The sequence below is a fragment of the Nematolebias whitei genome, chromosome 2 (assembly GCF_014905685.2).
Source record: "Nematolebias whitei isolate Nwh7 chromosome 2, NemWhi1, whole genome shotgun sequence".
Taxonomy (NCBI): Eukaryota; Metazoa; Chordata; class Actinopteri; order Cyprinodontiformes; family Rivulidae; genus Nematolebias; species Nematolebias whitei.
This window is the reverse complement of record NC_056499.1, coordinates 12,587,404-12,605,388: the sequence shown is the minus strand read 5'-3', so window position 1 is coordinate 12,605,388 and position 17,985 is coordinate 12,587,404. Positions and strand designations below refer to the sequence as shown.

The window sequence follows — 17,985 nt, the reverse complement described above, 5'->3', positions numbered from 1 at the left end:
CTCAACACATTAATTGTGATTCATTGTGCAACAACTTTACACCAAACTTTTGCATTCACTGTTGGGAATTAGCCCAGTTTGACTGTTAGCAAAATATCTAAAGAACCACTGATTTGATTTAAAAGAAACTCTCAGAACTTGACCCTGGATGAAGGACTACAACTGATTTACTTTTGGAGTCAACCTAAATCAAAATGGCATCACAGCTAATTGACATTAACGAAGAGAAATGTGGCTAAAACGTACATTTTACAGATATTGAACTAAAATTTGATTGGGTAGTAGCTGAGAGTCATCTCCAACATGTACGTTGAGCGTGGCATTTTTCATAAATGTCATGACTTGAAACACTTTTATCTCAAGGTTTGACTAAAACAACTACAGCTCCTCTCAACATAACAAAAGGTGGCGGGCGATATGCATTCCTGCAAAACACAAACAGGCCAGGAAATCACGACTTACCATTTCAGGTTTGAGTGCAAACTGATATTGAATAAATTACAATTAAAGTTTTCCAAGAAGCTTCCACTGAAATATGAATAAAATGCAATAATGTAAACATTTATGTTTATGTTTTTGTCAGTTATGTCTGAAAAATGATCAGTATCAGATCTACTCTGCCCTCTGGTGTCAAATTTAAAGAAGACACCAGAAATTATGTTCTGTATTTATTATGATCCACTTGTGATCTTCAAGGTAATGTGACTTTAAATCTGTTTTTATTATAGCTTTCAAAGATCAAAGCAAATAAGCAAAAGCTAAACAAAGTTTTAAACTGAAACGGTGTCTTTAAATAGGAGCTACTGTGTGTGTAGCTCTTTTATTTTTATGAAGCCTCTAAATCACACGCGTTAAACTCCAGGCCCGGGGGCCAAATGTGGCCCTTGTTGACATCTTATCTGGCCCCCAAGATGATATGTTAAACAAAAAGTACTTTTATCATTTGAATTTTTTCCAGTAATCTTTGATTATGATGTCGAAAGTGCAACACAGAACATCAGAGACAAATCAAACTCTTGTTGAGGAACCTGCAACCAAGAAAAGATGTTGGGTATCGGACTTGAGTTAATGTAGAAACTGGCCCTTAGTTGGGAAAAGGTTTTAATTTTGGCCTTTTATCAGGTTTATTTTTACTTTTAATTCACCAGCCAGTTCCTTGACATTAACATTCATTTTATATCAAGAAACTGTTCCAAAATATGTCAGACGACCTTTAAGACATTCCAACCTGTGTTTTTACTATATGGGGTGAAATAAAAGACTATATACGTACATACATACAAATATACATCTTTAATTATCTAAAAATATAAAGGCAATTCTACTTACATCATTTGAATAAGAACCTGGCAGTCAAGGCAGTGGGAAATAAACTGCTCAGTCTGTGTTCATTCGTTATTTAGTATATTTTATTTACTTATATGTTATTGTTATGCTATGCTATCAGAATCATATGCGCTGTTATTAAATGTTAATGTGGCTTTCTGGTCTTGATTTGTGGCTCTGCGCATGCGCTTGATAGTTTAGGGGCGGGGCACCTTTTTACTTGAGTGAAGCACGCGCTGATGTTAAAACTCTGGAAGAGCTCGTAGATTTCTTGTTTTTGTCGCGTTCTCTCTGATTTTTTTTTTTTTTTTTTTCAAAAGTCACAATATTTTCCCCGGAAAAGGTCAGCTGACCTCCAGTTAAACCCTCACTGAAGCTGAGAACATGGCCTCCGCGGAGCTCGGTAAGTTAAGTTTTACTAAAACTCATTATTCTAAACTTTATTCAGTGTTAGCTCTGAGGCTAACGTTAGCCTAGCCTGGGCAGCTTTTAGAACTAGATCACACGTTTTAAACTCTTCTTTGAGTTTGAAGTGAATTAAATGGCTCTCCGTTCGTTTTGTGTTTGTTACAGCACTTCTGAGTGTCTCAGACAAGACTGGACTGGTGGATGTTGCCAAAAGGCTGGTGGGTGTGGGTCTGTCTCTGGTGGCTTCAGGAGGGACAGCCAAGGCTCTGCGTGATGCTGGACTGGCAGTCAGGTGGGCCCTGTCCTCCTCCAGTCCCAGTGGGCTGGGTGTCCTCTCTAACCTGTCTGTGTCTTTGCTGTGTGTCAGGGATGTGTCTGAGCTGACTGGACATCCAGAGATGTTGGGGGGCAGAGTGAAGACCCTGCATCCTGCTGTCCACGGAGGCATCCTGGCCAGAAAGACCCCCTCTGACACAGCAGACATGGAGAAACTGGGCTACAGCCTGGTCCGGTAAGAGGGAGACAAACTTTTAAATGCTCCTACATTCAAACAGCTCTGTGTTCGAAGCAGAAAACTAAAATCCCACAAAGAGAAGACCATCTAAACTCTTGTCCAACTGGTGGTTTTCAGCTTGTTTCTGTTGTCACATGTTCGTTTTTGATAATTGGAAAACTGATGATCGTCTTGTGACTCTTGTTTGCTTTCGACAAGAAGAATGTGATTAGATCACAGTTTCTTCTGAGTTTTCAATAATGCATCAAACACGGAACAGCGTGGCTCGTCTGAGCTGATTACTAAACGTGCAGTCTATTAAAACATAGGTCATTATACTTCTTTAAAACATTTAAAGGTATATGCTAAAGTATAATCATGATATGAAACTCTGCTAATTTATTCAATAAGAGGAACTTTTCAAACAGCATATTCAGCCAAGATATCGTCAGTTTAACTCTGGTAAAATATGGATTTTAAAATGAAATATTTAAAGGTGCAGACAGAATTAAAGAACATGGAGAAGGCTCTAATGCTACTTTAAGACAAATAACATTTAGGCCAGGGGGTTGCAACCTGCAGCTCTGGGCCCACATCTGGCTCCTTGAAGCTTTGACCAAATTTAACATGATTATTATTTTTTTATATTTCTTATACCCACACCAGAAAAGACTTTTCTAAAATAGCAAAGCATGATTAGATTTATCTACCGTACTTTATTCAACTTCCATCCTCACAGTTCGATCTTTCCCTCATATCCACCAGAAATTCTTTGAAATAATGTTGTTAAACAAGTTGTTTGGAAGAAATACGGTGAGCTAATTTGATTAAAAATAATTAGAAAAATAAAACAATTTAAGTCAAAGTAAACAAAACTATTTGTTTTTAATTACAAAAAATGTATTAAGTCACAATAAATCCCCTAAAATGGCCTCGTTTTTATTCACACTTCAAATTTATGCTTTATTATTTCAAAGTAAGATACTTATTTAAATGTTTAAAAGGACTCGCACAGGCCTGCAGAGTTCAGTTTTAATTAAAATCTGCCAAAAAAAAACAAAAAAAAAACTTCTTTACATGAATATATTTTCTTTTGTCCTAAAATGTAAAAATATAAATAAATGTTAAAATTCATTTTGGTATAGATTTTTAGTTTTAATATTTTTAGTTTTAATGTCACCCCCACTTGCCAGAAAAGCCCCACTCCAACACTCCAAAAGTGGCCCATGGGCCACTAGTTGATAATCAAAGTTACAGCAGGTTTTGCTCCGGACATGTTTTATTGTTCCCCATCATGCAGTGAAGAGGGGAAATTGGAAATATCGTCAGTCCGTGCATGTTGCGAGCATAGCTTGAAAAATAAGTGAGGTACGGCATTGTTTTGGTGTGTGGCTACATCTAGATGTTAGAAAGATTCCTTGGGTTGCCATGTCAAAATCCGAGAGAGGCCACCACCATACAAAAATGTAAACGGACTACTATCGTTCGAGGAAACAATGCTTTCTAGTATTAAAAAAGTATAGTTTCTTTAGATGGCTGGTGTCAAGTGGTTTTCACTTTTTGGGTTTTAATCTGCAGTTTCCTCCCACTTGAAAGGGCTCGCTTCAGAAGACTTTGGACCGGACTGCACTCAGTGACCAAGAATCAATTCTTTCTTTTCTCTCTTATTTTGAAAGTTGTCAAGGCCAAAACAGGTGAAACACCTAAGAATACAAACAAGAAAATGTAACCCAAGATATATTAACATAACCCCCAAATTAAATCCTTTTAAAGCAACTAAAATTTACCCATGAAACTCAGTGTAACATACTCACATGACACCCAAATTCAATTGAACGTATTTTATATACACTTTGGTAGCTCTAAGCTCCCTTAAGTTCAAGTCAAATTTATTGTTCTCATTACATGTGGTAAATGAGGTGGAACAAAATTATGTACACAAGGTCCCAGTTACACCCAACAATAGCAAAAATATAAAGTGCAAAAAGAAACAGTATATAAGGATCTAAGGTATACACTGATATATACACTAAATGAACGCTAAACAGTAATCTAAAAGATCTAAGATATACTCTAAACACTAATAATGTAAAATAATATGGCGTAAATACACAGTATCACATTTAATAAATTACTTTTAACTTCCACACCTTTTTAAAAATACACATTTTCACTGCACTTTAATATATACCATTTGCAATAGGGGTGTAAATCATCAGCTTTACCACGATACGATATTATATTGATTTATTTGTATGAATATACGATTTTTCCCGATATCACAAAGTCTGTCACGATACGATTTCGATTCAATTCACAAGTCTGCGATCGATATATTGCGATATCAAATGCATATTTTATTTATTATCCTCATTTACATATAAATACATTTACAGAAACAATTCAAATATGATTTAACCATTTTATTTCTATTACTACATGCACCAGGCATTTAAATAAAAAACATTTTGTCTTAATTATTGAAAAAATAAAAATGAATGACCTGTTCAGTATAGTCTCACATTTCTCATGTTTAAGTGCATTTTTTAAACCAGTTAACTTAAAAGTGCTCTGATTACCTTGCAGTTATAAATAAACAAAAATAGATATTGAGCTTACATAACATGGCTATCAATGCCGTGTTTCTTCTTCAGGTGAACGGACAAATGTGTTGTTCCCCGTGTATTTTAACTCGCACCGGCACCTGTTGCATACGGCATGAGTTTTGTCTGTTGATCCGTCCTGTTGGAATCAAAAATATTTCCACAGTGTTGATTTAAATCCAGCAGGAGAGTGAATTTCATTATCTGTGCTTTCTGTCTCGTCTGTCATGTTGCTGAGGCGGCCGCAGAGCGCAGCCGCGCACGGAAATGGTGACACAGTCGTGCCTTGGGAAATTCAAAATAAAGCGTATTTTAAAGATGACGATATGAATCAATGTTTTAGTTTTGCCACAATGTTATTGATATATCAACTTAAATTGATGTATTGTTACACCCCTAATTTGCAACTTGAATTTTGAATCACGTGACTTTAACTCCCAGCGAGCTCACACACTCCTGCTCAGGAGGGGAGGTGGGGGGTGAGGACGTGAGAATGGTCACATTTACGGACGGAGGTGCTGCGCTGAGTCCTTCTTTCCTCCTCTCCAAACATTGTCCCTCCTCAGCGGCGCTGTGCACTGAAAAACACCCCTTCTTTTAGACCCCCCGATCACTTAAGGAGTGGGGGGGTGGGGGGGTTCCAGCTCACATGAAGCTGCTGAATTGATCCGTTCAACAACAGAACCAATCATTTATTCAACAGAAGAATATTTATTTCATGTTCATGGGTGAAAAGCTTCAGTGTCTGAGACGTGGACGGCATGTCCCGCGAGGACTTAAGTGTCTCCAACACATTCAGCGGCACGTCTTGCGGACAGTGCACATTACGCACATGAACGTCTCCAGACAACTCTACACAGCGAGCGCACAACTGCTGATGTGTCTGAACTCCTTCATACATTTCAGATATAATAAATAAAATAAGCTTACTGTAAAAAATAAATTAAAAATACAACGAGAGAAATGTTTGATGTGTTATTCACATTACGTCACGTTTCAAAACAACGGCGCTAATTTGTCAAAATAACAGTGATCAAAATGTTGAAGACAGACCAGTTTACTTTCATAAAATAAATGGATGCCTGGATTGTCCGACAACAGAGAAGTGAAGCCTTTAGGTGCTTCAAAAGGTGCCACTTCGAGATTGGAGCAGGACTGAATTCAGCGGAGTTCAGCTCAGAACCGTGAAGTGAAGGGAGGGGGTTAGGACACCTGACACAATCTGAGCTGCTCTGTTCATACACAACCTGCTGTTGCTCTCCAGAATAGTAATTTAATCAAGTGTTTACAAATGTAGGACCCGTTAAAATACACCAGAATGCAGGAAATGGTGTCTCTGTTATTCAAAAATTTCTGTGGGAGGACCCACAGACCCCACAACCCCCACCCCAACCCGCCTGCTGTTCCGGCATCAATCAGTTTACAAATTAAGCCCTGCCATAGGCCCATAAAAACTCACCTGTGTGACCATCAGAGACTTCTGCCGCAGACACAACTCAGGTTTTCACTCAGCGTTTGTTGGAAGCTCATTTTGTTTCTGCTTCTCTCAAACAACCAGTCAGGGAGTGACAGGCGCCTGTGTGGTTACCATGGTGACCACCGTGATCCACTGGCAGCGGTTTTAACCTTGCTACTTGTCAAAGTTGACCATGAACACAAACGGAACCGACCTGCTGTCCTTTAAACTGTGGCGCTCTTAAGACTCACGTTCACACACGTGACTGTTGAACTGTGTTAAATTTAAAGTGTCGGTTTCTTTGTAGAGGGCGTGTAATCTTTTAAAGTTTGTGGTTCTTCTCTCTTTAAGTGTGGTTGTGTGCAACTTGTACCCATTTGTAAAGACCATCTCCAACCCAGGAGTTACGGTGGAGGACGCTGTGGAGCAGATCGATATCGGTAATTCTACCTGATAATTTAGCTTTAAAACGTTTTCGACTGAAGGACGTGTATTTAAAGCCATAATAGTTAAATGATGCATTCAGGCACCAACTACACTGGAGTTTTGCTCGTTGCTCATGAAAGTAGTCTCGTGGATGTTTTTAGGTGGTGTGACTCTGCTGAGAGCTGCAGCAAAGAACCACGCTCGGGTCACGATCGTCTGCGATCCGGATGATTATTCACGGGTCGCCGAGGAGATGGAGACCTCAGGAGACAAAGACACGACCCTGGAGACACGACGGACTTTGGCTCTAAAAGTGAGTCTTTATTCATGTTGTACTTCTTCTTTTGGCTTTTCCCTCCTCGGGGTCTCCACAGCGAGTCATCCTCCATCTCACTCGGTCTTCACTCCAACTACCTCCATGTCCTCTCTAACTGCATCCAGATATCTTCTCTGTGTTTTGTTCCTGGCAGCTGCATTTCTAACATCCTTCTACCAATATACCCACTGTCCCTCCTCTAGACATGCCCAAACCACTGTCCCTCCTCTGGACATGCCCAAACCACTGTCCCTCCTCTGGACATGTCCAAACCACTGTCCCTCCTCTGGACATGTCCAAACCATCTCAGTCTGGCCTCTCTAACTTTATCTCCCAGTTGTTCAACCTGTGCTGTACCTCTGATGATCTCATTCCTAATCTTCTCCATCCTTGTCACTCCTAAGAAGAACCTCAACATCTGTATTTCTGCCACTTCCAGTTCTTTCTCCTGTCTTTTTGTCCATGTCTCTGTCTTCAGACCAGACAACATAGCTGGTCTCACCACTGTCTTGTAAACTTTTCCTTTGACCTTTGCTGACACCCTTTTGTCACAAATCACTCCTGAAACTTTTCTCCATCCACTCCATCCAGCCTGGACTCTTCTTCACCTCTTTACCACACTCCCCATTTTCCTGGACAATGGACCCCAAGTACTTGAAGTCCTGCACCTTTGTGACCTCTGCTCCTTGTAGCCTCTCTGTTCCACCAGCCTCCCTCTCATTCACACACATGTACTCTGTCTTACTACGGCTGACTTTCATTCCTCTTCTTTCAGGTGCATACCTCCACCTCTCCAAGTTCTCTTCCACCTTTTCCCTGTTCTCACCTGACTGTCCTGCAGTTTAGATCTTTGACGGTCTTCATCGTTTTGGTTTGGGTTTAAACTGTTTCGTGGTGGTGGTGGTCGTTTTGTTTGTGAACAAAGTTCAGACTAAAGTTTTTATCACAAATGTTGAAAAATGTCAGAGGTGCAACATTTGAGTTCTTTTGAACTTTGACCTGACCCGACTGTCGGGTCTAAAAGTTGTTTTTAAAAACTCCATTGCGTTCTTTTATTTGGATTTTAAAGCCTACCTTTATAAAATATTTGCTGTATTTTATATTTTTTAGGTCAACTTGTTTTTATTTTGGGTGATTAATCAGAGATTCAACACGTTTTCATTTTGTTTCAGGCCTTCACACACACGGCGCAGTACGACGAGGCCATATCAGATTTTTTCCGTGGACAGTACAGCCGTGGAGTTTCCCAGCTGCCCCTCCGTTACGGCATGAACCCCCACCAGGCCCCTGCCCAGATCTACACCCTGCGCCCCGAGCTTCCTCTGAAAGGTGTAGAAACTGAACAGAATCTTCTGACCACAGACGGTCTCGATGTGAAGGAAGTCCACTCGTCAGTTCTTGGGTTCTAGCACTAAATAAACCTGATCTGGTTTTTACTGGGTTCTAACATGATCCAAATCTGACCTCAACAGAACAAAAACACACAAACGGTTCCACCAAGTCGTTATTAATTAAACTAAAACTAAAACCTGGTTCCAGGTCCTGGTCCAGCAGCTTGTAGAGCCTCCTGCAGCTGCAGTGTGTCACATGGTTGTGGAGGAATTCTAGCCCACTCTTCTGTCCAACGTTGTTGTATGAATGTATACGGTTCCATTTTCTCTAATGTCTAATTTAGTTTTCATCATTTTTACGTTTTATAGTTTGGCATTAAGTATTAAAATGGTTTAATCCGGGCTTAAAAGAAGTATCTTAGTTTTAGATGTCAAATAAAGCTTGATCCTGTCCGGTAACACGACTGATAGTAAAATCACTACAGAAAATACATTTTCTGATAAGATTATTAATTAAATAAGAGCTGAAGGACTAATAAATTAACAAGCTGAGAAGCTATGGCTTAAAGAAGCAGAAGCTGGAACAAGCAAAAGGCAAGTTAAAAGTAGCAAAATGTTAGTTAGCTAAAACAAAAATTTATAGCAAACGCTTGGCTAAAAGTAGCAAAAGGTCAAGTTAACATAAAACATTGCTGAAAGTTGGCTAAAAGTAGCTAAAGTTGGCTATAAATAGCTAAAGTTTGGCTAAAAGTAGCAAACATTCAGCTAAAAGTAGCAAAGCTTTGGCTAAATGTAGCAAAATGTTAAGCTAATGTACAAAGCATTGCTTAAATTTGGCTAACAGTGCCTAAAGTTAGCTATAAATAGCTTAGGTTTGGCTAAAAGTATCAAACTTCGGCTAAAAGTAGCAAAGTTTGACTGAAAGTGGCAAAAGGTCGAGTTAATGTCCAAAATATTGCTTAAATTTGGCTAAAATAGCTAAATTTGGCTATTTATTGCTAAAGTTTGGCTAAAAATAGCAACGCTTTGGCTAAAAATGGCAAAAGGTCAAGTTAATGTATAAAACATTGCTTAAATTTGGCTAAAAGTAGCTAAAGTTGCTATAAATATTTTGGATAAAAGTAGCCAACGTTCAGCTAAAAGTAGCAAAAGGTCACGTTTATGTATAAAATATTGTCTAAGTTTGGATAAAGGTAGCTAAAGTTAGGATAAAAGTAGCTAATGCTTGGCTAAAAGTAGCAAAAAGTCAAGTTAACGTAACAAAATGTTTTGTAAAGTTGGGATAAACGTAGTAAAAGTTTTGGCTGAAAGAAGGAATGCTTTGGCAAAATGTTTGAGCTAAAAGTAACAAAAGGATTGCCCAAAGTAGCAAAAAGCTTTGGCAAAAGTCAAAGTAACAAAAGTCTTGCAAATAGTAGCAGAAATTTCGTTCAAAGCTAAAAGTATCAAAATAATGTAGAAGCTAATAATAGCTAAACTAGTTTTTAAATCAGCAGAAGATGACCCAAAGGTATAAAAAGGCTAAAGTAGTGTAAGAGAACAAAGATGGTCAGCAGCTAAAATCAGATTTTTAAAATAACGTTTTGAAGGAATTGAAGAGATCTCCATGTTTCTATGGCTAAAATCAGCTGAATGAGCCAAAGGTTTTGACAAATAGCAGCAGAAGTAGCTGACTGCGGTTGACGGCGTGTTTTCTGTCTCTGTCAGTGGTGAACGGCGCTCCCGGCTTCATCAACCTGTGCGACGCGCTGAACGCCTGGCAGCTGGTCAGGGAGCTCAGAGGCGCCCTCGGCATGGCGGCCGCCGCGTCCTTCAAACACGTCAGCCCTGCAGGTAAGGACGAAGACGCGCTCCTCGATCGGAGGACGGGTCTGAACGTCTTCTCTCCTCCTCTGAAGGAGCTGCAGTTGGAGTTCCTCTGACCGAGGAGGAAGCCAAAGTCTGCATGGTGCTCGACCTGCTGGAGGACCTCACCCCGCTCGCCACGGCTTACGCACGAGCAAGAGGTCAAACGTGACTCCGTAAAGTCTCAAACTGTTTGGCTGTCGTTAAAAACGCTTTCTGCGTCTTCAGGTTCGGACAGAATGTCATCTTTCGGGGATTTCATCGCTCTGTCGGACGTGTGCGACGTCCCTACGGCCAGGATCATATCCAGGGAGGTAAATAGAGCTTTTATTTTGAAAATAAGACCGTTTAATCTCTCTTTGACCGCATCTGGTTCCTCCCAGGTGTCAGACGGGATCATCGCTCCTGGTTACGAGGAGGCGGCGCTCAAAATCCTTTCCAAAAAGAAAAACGGGAACTACTGCGTGCTGCAGGTGAGAGCGGCGCCAGCCGTGGGTCCAGAAGCCTCTCGGCCCGGTTCAGTTCCTTTATGAAAACCTGCACCAAGACGTTCAAGCTTTTCGTTTCTGTAAACACTTTCAAAATTTTGGGAAACAACGACATCTTGTTCTAAATATAAGAGCAAAACCTTTAACACTTTAAAAAAATTGATTCAGGGCAACTTTAATAAAATAATACTTTCAGAAAAATAATTTAAAATGAATAAAACCGCCCTTGGATTAACTCTTTATCTCCCGACGCCAACATTTCAAACAAAGAGCTCGTTTGATGTGGACTCAGAGTTTGTGATGACTCTCAGCTACTACCACGCCAAATGTTAGCTCAACGGCTGCAAAACTGACTGAGCTGTCACTGTTTGTGGTGGCCATTTTGAATCAGGTTAACTGGACCTTATACGTCTATGTTGGTTCTGTCAGTGATTGAAGTTGGTTTGAAACAGACTTTTATTCTGAAAAAAACAAAAGTTTACTTTTTTTACCGTTTGTCTGTTCCAGATGGATCCAAGTTACGAGCCCGACGATTCAGAGGTGAGGGTTCTGTTTGGTCTCCACCTCAAACAGAAGAGGAACGGAGCTCTCATCAACAAGGAGTTCTTTAAGAACGTGGTGTCCACAGGCTCGGTGGGTCGCGGTTCTGTTCTGTTCAAACTGGGTCTAAATCTATGGAGTTAAATTAGTCTCAAAAGTACTCGCACAAGATTCACAAACAAATTTTTCAAATGCACACATTTTAATTTGCACACGTAGAAATGTTCTGCGTGTGCAGGTTGTCAGATATTTGTGCACAGATCAGCTGCCTGTGACGTGCACGGATCAGCTGCTGTGCACGGATCAGCTGCTGTGATGTGACTTGTTACTGCTCCAGATTCACAAAGGTAATGCTGCGTTCAAGGCTGCTGAAAAGCTGGGACATCTGAGCATCACCAGATTTACTGCATTCCTGGGAAAAGACTTGTTTCTAACTTGACGCAGAAACTCAAAGGTCACATTCACAGGCAAGCTGATCCGTGCGCAGCAGGTGATTTGTGCACGTGTATTTCACTGTATGCACAGAACATTCCTACCTGTGTAACTTGAAATGTGAAACTGTTTGTGAATGTTGCACGCTTGTGTGACAACTTTGAGTCTAATTTATCTTCATGTACATCCACATGTTAACCCACTAAGTGTGTGTGTGTGTGTGTGTGTGTGTGTGTGTGTGTGTAGCTGTCGGAGGAAGCCGTGCGTGACCTCATGGTGGCCACCATCGCTGTGAAGTTCACCCAGTCCAACTCTGTCTGCTACGCCAAAGACGGGCAGGTGAGAGCGGGGAGGTGAGGAGGAGCTGAACGTTTGGACTCCTCATCCTGTTTCCTCCTCCTCTCTGTGTCATTCAGGTCATCGGTATCGGGGCGGGCCAGCAGTCCCGTATCCACTGCACGCGACTGGCTGGAGACAAGGCCGACAACTGGTGGCTCAGGCACCACCCCCGGGTCCTGAACATGAAGTTTCGCAGCGGCGTGAAGCGAGCCGAGATGGCCAACGCCATCGATCAGTACGTCAGCGGCACCGTGGGGGAGGTGAGACGGGCAGCGTGATGTTCGGTTCTGATTACATCGACGCCTTCGCTTCTTCCTGTTGAGTCTAAATTTTGGAGGGAACCTCAAAAATCCTGAACCAGGCCGAGACCAAATAATCTAATCTGGGATGCAGGATTATGTTTCTACAGCTGCTCTGTTTTTATTTATTTTAGCCTTACTGTACTTTTTCATGTGGTGTGTATCGTTTACTTTGTGTGTATTTTGTTTACTTTGTGTGTGTTTTCAAGTGGTGTGTGTTTTATTTACATGTGGTGTATTTTGTTTACATGTGGTGTGTATTTTGTTTACTTTGTGTGTACTTTGTTTTCATGCGGTGTGTACTTTGTTTACTTTGCGTCTACTTTGTTTTCATGTGGTGTGTATTTTGTTTACTTTGTGTGTATTTTGTTTTCATGTGGTGTGTATTTTGTTTACTTTGTGTGTACTTTGTTTTCATGTGGTGTGTACTTTGTTTACTTTGTGTGTATTTTGTTTTCATGTGGTGTGTATTTTGTTTACTTTGTGTGTATTTTGTTTTCATGTGGTGTGTATTTTGTTTACTTTGTGTGTACTTTGTTTTCATGTGGTGTGTACTTTGTTTACTTTGTGTGTATTTTGTTTTCATGTGGTGTGTATTTTGTTTACTTTGTGTGTACTTTGTTTTCATGCGGTGTGTATTTTGTTAACTTTGTGTGTACTTTGTTTTCATGCGGTGTGTATTTTGCGGTGCGGTTGTCTCAGGGGGCGGACCTGGACGTGTGGAAGTCGATGTTCGAGGAAGTTCCGGCGCCGCTGTCCGACTCTGAGAAGAAGAACTGGATCGGTTCCCTGCGGTCCGTCGCCGTCAGCTCCGACGCCTTCTTCCCCTTCAGAGACAACATCGACCGGGCCAAACGGGTAACGAACCAGAACCTGGGAACATGCGGGTCCCGTTGACCCGGTAACCTCTGACCGCCTGTCTTTGTGTGTTCAGAGCGGTGTTGGGTACATCGCGGCTCCGGCCGGTTCTGCTGCAGACGAGGTGGTGATCAAAGCCTGCAACGAGCTCGGCATCGTTCTGGTCCACACCGGACTGAGACTCTTCCATCACTGAAAAGAACCGGTTCTGACTCCACGGGTCCACACGCTCCGTTAACGAACCACTTCAGAACCATTCCTGACCCGAGGGAGACGCGACGCTGCTGTGAACGTTAGTTTTATTGTTCAGGTGAAATAAACTGATGAAGAGCTGCGCCCCGTCTCATCTTCCTCAGTCGACCCGTTCACTAACAGAATGTTCTGGAGGAAATTTTAGCTGCTGTGAGAACGACAGATCCATGTTTTTATTCTGTTCCTGGTCCGGTTTTCAGCTTGTAGCTCGTTCCATTTCAACAATACAGATATCAAAACGTTCGGCTCATTCAGGAAATTTCTGCTCGTCTCTGTTTTTACTGTTTGAAATATTTAGCTTTGTCGGCCATGTTTTCCTCATTGAGAATGAATGGAGCTCTTCACATCCTTCAACCCCTTTAGCTGTTTACAACCTGTTATTGCTCTTTTCAGCTTCTTTCCACTAAATTCAGCTACTTTTTAGGTTTTAAGCTATTTTTAGCCTTTTTTTATATTTTAGCAAAATTTTACCTTTTGTAAGTTTCTTTCGGCTGCTCTTGCCACAGTAAGCAAACTCCCCTGAAGGGTTTGGTGACTGGATGCCCTTCCTGATGCAAACTGGGCTTGAACCTGCAGCCTCAGAATTACAAGACCACGATACCACCAAGTTACCGCAGCTTTCAAGTTTTTAATGCTCTTTTTGCTCTTTGTTAATTTCAGCTGCATCTTTTTTTAAAGCATTTTCAGCTACAGTACTTTTAAAAATTCTTTCAGCTTTTTTTCTCATTTCAGCGTTTTTGTAGGTTTCAGCTGTTCAGTGTTTAGGTTTCACCGTTTCAGCTTTTTCTACACTTTTCTGTTTTTCCTGCGTTTTGCAAATGTCGGCTCACATAAACAGTTTGGTGATGAAACCTCTCCAGCTGTTTTCAGCAAAATTCAGCAATAAGCATTCGCGTGGCATTTTCACAGGAAATGACATTTCTTTAGTTAAGTTTAATTTTTTCTTTTCTTTTTTGGCAGTTCCTTTAAGTCAGTTATTCTTTACATAGTTTTAATCAAACTGCATTTTTGTTTTTCAAAACATTTTAAAGATAAATTCTTTAAAATTTTAACTAAGAAATACAAAAAAAGTGTAAACTTTCCCATATTTTTTTTACGCCTGTCAAAGGCCGTAAACTTTCTCTCGTGTGGCCCATAACTTCTGATCTGCTCAGGATAATTTCACAAAACATTCTACACACGTGCATCGTCACTAAACTGTCATGTCTTCACCTCTGCTCCAAGGTCACAAATCAAGGTCAAAGTGAAAATGAGGTCATTGCTTGTCCGGGTCATTCCTCTACTGCTCAGGCCTCCCGTGTAAAAAAGATCAGTGATCTCCATTTAATAAATAACAATATATTGTTAGTTTTAGTTAGGAACCAATTAATTAAAGCTTTTCTTATTGAATTACATGTTTTTAGAAATACTTAAAATACAAATAATTAAATGAGCAGATTCATCAGAATGAGCATAATTAGGGAACATTTACTTTTGACCGATATAAGATGGAAAAACAGGAAATGACCAAAAACTTTTTTTTAAGTTACATAAAATTATTTCTTCTTGCCTTTAGATTTTGTTTTAAAGTTGGAAAATGAAAAGCGTCAACAGACTTGAAAAAAGAAATTAAAACAAACACAATGTTTGAAATTCAGGATCTCTCCAGCTTTATTAAAATAAGGGACTTGTTTAAACGACGACGTACAAAAATACAACTTTCTCACATCCTGACTCGGACATTCATAAACCCAGATTAAAGGATAAATTACTACAAAGATGAAACGCTTCAGCCGGACGGCTACAGAACAGAAACAAGAACAAAGTGACGTTCTTCAACACTGCTGAATTTTTGACATTTTCAAAACGAGTCGATGCAAATAATCCGTAACGGATCGGGCGTACCATCATTTCAGGGTCCGATGTTGCAACAGTGGGCAGACTGGTCGAGAGAAACCATCGAGGCAGATGAAACAGGCCGGTGAACTAAAACGGGTCGGGAAGGAAGCGAGAGCGGCGTTCTGCTCCCACAGACGGCGTGGCTTCTGTAAGGTGAGACAGTGCAGCGACGGGGCGGCGAGGAAGCCGACCCGTTATTTGTGAGGAGTTTGGGGAGCGGCGCTGTCGGCCAGCAGGCCGGGTCGGAGGCACTCGATGGGGCAGTTGACGTTCTGAAAAAAAGAACGTGATCAGAGGTCAGTCTGGGTAATCTGCGCTCCAGAACAATAAATCCGTTAAGAGGTCGCGCTCACTTTTCTCAGCGTGTTGTCTGCGTATCTGATGGGCTGCAGGAAACTGGGATCCACATCAGAACCGGGTCTATGGCAGTTATCGCATCGCCATCCCTGATGGGACAAAACCGACATACTCTGAAGAAGACTCCATTTAAACTTAATACAGACTAAAAGATCTTTTTACAGGTGGGTTCTGTGGCGAGGTTATGAACAGTTAATATCTTACCTGTTGTAGATGGCGAACAATCTGAAAGTGTTGATGCTAACGGCAGGTGGGTGACCGACTGAACATTTTGAACTGGTTTTTATTTTTTTACTTTGAACACCAGTGGCCACCAACCATTTACATCACAGACCAGTTTCATACAAGACAACTTTCCAACGGACCAGTACACGTTCACATCCATTTGGGCGTACTAATTGGGGGGAAAATGCCATTTTTTCTAAAATTGTAAAAATTATTTTGTTGATTAAAAAAATACAACTGAATTGTGATTTGTTTAAACAAAAAGACACTTAAGAGTTAAAAATTCAGTCATTTATGTTTCAGGCTGATAGCCCTAAAAGACTAGTTTATTGTTAAAATATTATTTTTAAGCAGTTAAATAAGGTGGTTAATATTTTTCTCTTGTAAGAGTTGAAATCGAGTTAATTCAGTCTGATTATTTTTCCCATATTAGGTCCATCACAAAGCTATCTACAACATGTAAGATATTAATTGTTCATAACCTTTTCATAGAACCCCTCTTTAGAGATCTAATCTTAATTTCAATCTCGACTTTAGGGGCCTGTCTCACCTGTTGCCCTCCAAAGCAGGTGCAGGAGCAGATGGCACCCATGTACTCCTTCTGCCACTGACTGCCTGCCTTGTGGGTTTGGCCTTCATCGTAACACACGGACTCATCTGCGTAAATAAACACGCGTGTTAAAATTCACACGTAGCCCCTAAACTTCACCAGACTTTCTGTTTCGAAAGAGGTCTTACGTGGGTCACACTTGAACTCTCCTTTGCCGTTCCCCAAACAGGTGCAGCTCATCAGGTGTCCGTTTTCAGCGCGGCGGTCCCACCGCTCTCCGATGCGGTAGTTGACGCCGTTGTCATGACACCACTCTGGTGACGAAACATTACATCACTCACGTGAAGTATAATCAGAGATGAAGGTGTTGATGCAAGGATCTGGCAAACGTACTGGATGAGTCACATCTGAAGTGGCCGCTGCCCAGGCCTAAACACGTGCACCACAGCTTGAAGCCCGTCTCCGACAGGCGCTCCCATTCACCTCCCACCTCGTGGTAGGTCGCAGTGAAGGCGTCGAAACACATGTCCTTACTGGGCGGAGCGACATCAGAGACTGAAAGGAGGGAGGATAAATTGAACTAAATTTTAAAAAAAAAGAATCAGACTTTAAATTTCCCACAGCCATGAAAGACGTAATTATGTAACTACCGTAATTTCTGGACTATAAGCTGCTACTTCTTTCACACGTTTTGAACAGCGGTGTTTACAAAGCTGCAGCAATGTGTTTTTTTTTTTTGATGGGCTAACGAGCTTCATGCCGCCAAAACATTTAACCCCGTCACCCCCGGGTGCTCACATAGCTGCCCAATACATGTCTCCCTTTTTTTTGGGGGGGGGGGGGGGGGGGTCCTGGTGACTCAAATAGACTATCTGTATAAAACAAAGGTTAAAAAATGATCTGACCAATGAAATTACTGAACTGGTCATGGGGGAGGGGAGAACAGAGAGTGGGGGGTTTGTCCCACCCCCACTCCCTGTTCTTTACCCGGGGGGAGGGGAGGAAAGCGGCCACTCGTGAATCGTCCATTAATGTGGCACTCTGAGCTCGGTGGGAGGCTTGGATTATTGGTGGCGAGAAATTGTTTACCAAAAACCGGTCGCATGCGAAGTGCAAGTTTTGCTCGAGTCTGCGGGTGGATCCTGACCACGGTAAATCCTCCATCACCGCTGGGTTTGAAAGGCTGCTGCGTGATGAAGATGAAGGTAGTGATCAATGACTTCCTGGTAGGAAGTAGCTACTTTATGTTTTTTTTTTTTTAAACCAGCTTTGTTACAGGCACGGTTCAGAAAAAATCATTTACTGTACATATTTGTTACGGTACGCATTTAATTAAAAGTTTAAAAATCTAAATATCTCATGTTACAACGTGAACATCCACGGCTCGTAGACAAGCGCAGTCTATACGTGTATAAATTTTTAATTAATTATTTTTTATTTAGTGGGCGCAGCTCATGTTCAGGTGCGCTCAGTAGTCTGGAAATTACGGTGTGTGCATTTGTTAGTAGAAAATCTCATGAACCAGTGGGTCAACTTTAATACTCATCATTGGATGAACGTCTA

At 41.1% G+C, this 17,985-nt stretch overlaps 2 protein-coding genes across 3 annotated transcripts in view; one reads left to right on the top strand and one right to left on the bottom strand.

The window, feature by feature from the left end:
• The first annotated feature begins 1,532 nt into the window (after positions 1 to 1,532).
• atic (5-aminoimidazole-4-carboxamide ribonucleotide formyltransferase/IMP cyclohydrolase) lies at positions 1,533 to 13,495 on the top strand. Its single transcript, XM_037696755.1, has 15 exons — positions 1,533 to 1,729; positions 1,900 to 2,026; positions 2,102 to 2,245; positions 6,638 to 6,726; positions 6,874 to 7,025; positions 8,201 to 8,357; positions 10,067 to 10,192; positions 10,258 to 10,365; positions 10,433 to 10,518; positions 10,588 to 10,677; positions 11,200 to 11,325; positions 11,911 to 12,003; positions 12,081 to 12,263; positions 13,005 to 13,160; positions 13,237 to 13,495. The coding sequence occupies exons 1-15, from the start codon at positions 1,711 to 1,713 to the stop codon at positions 13,354 to 13,356; spliced, it is 1,776 nt and encodes a 591-aa protein (XP_037552683.1). The 5' UTR covers positions 1,533 to 1,710; the 3' UTR covers positions 13,357 to 13,495.
• Positions 13,496 to 15,037: 1,542 nt separating this feature from the next.
• The window catches only part of fn1b (fibronectin 1b), a 40,722-nt gene continuing 37,774 nt past the window's right edge, over positions 15,038 to 17,985 (bottom strand). For both annotated transcript variants that reach the window (XM_037690223.1, XM_037690216.1), the window contains 5 exons: positions 16,816 to 16,977; positions 16,611 to 16,736; positions 16,423 to 16,529; positions 15,644 to 15,736; positions 15,038 to 15,562 (listed from right to left, as the gene is read on the bottom strand). In XM_037690223.1, the coding sequence (XP_037546151.1) occupies positions 15,485 to 15,562; positions 15,644 to 15,736; positions 16,423 to 16,529; positions 16,611 to 16,736; positions 16,816 to 16,977 (566 nt within the window). In that variant the 3' untranslated portion in view covers positions 15,038 to 15,484. The remainder of the gene's footprint in view (positions 15,563 to 15,643; positions 15,737 to 16,422; positions 16,530 to 16,610; positions 16,737 to 16,815; positions 16,978 to 17,985) is intronic.

What these genes read in the sequence shown, in the direction of transcription:
- atic (XM_037696755.1), top strand. An exon ending in GATGCTGGACTGGCAGTCAG is followed by an intron (nt 2,027 to 2,101) that starts GTGGGCCCTGTC and finishes GCTGTGTGTCAG; the next exon opens with GGATGTGTCTGAGCTGACTG. An exon ending in GCTACGCCAAAGACGGGCAG is followed by an intron (nt 12,004 to 12,080) that starts GTGAGAGCGGGG and finishes TGTGTCATTCAG; the next exon opens with GTCATCGGTATCGGGGCGGG.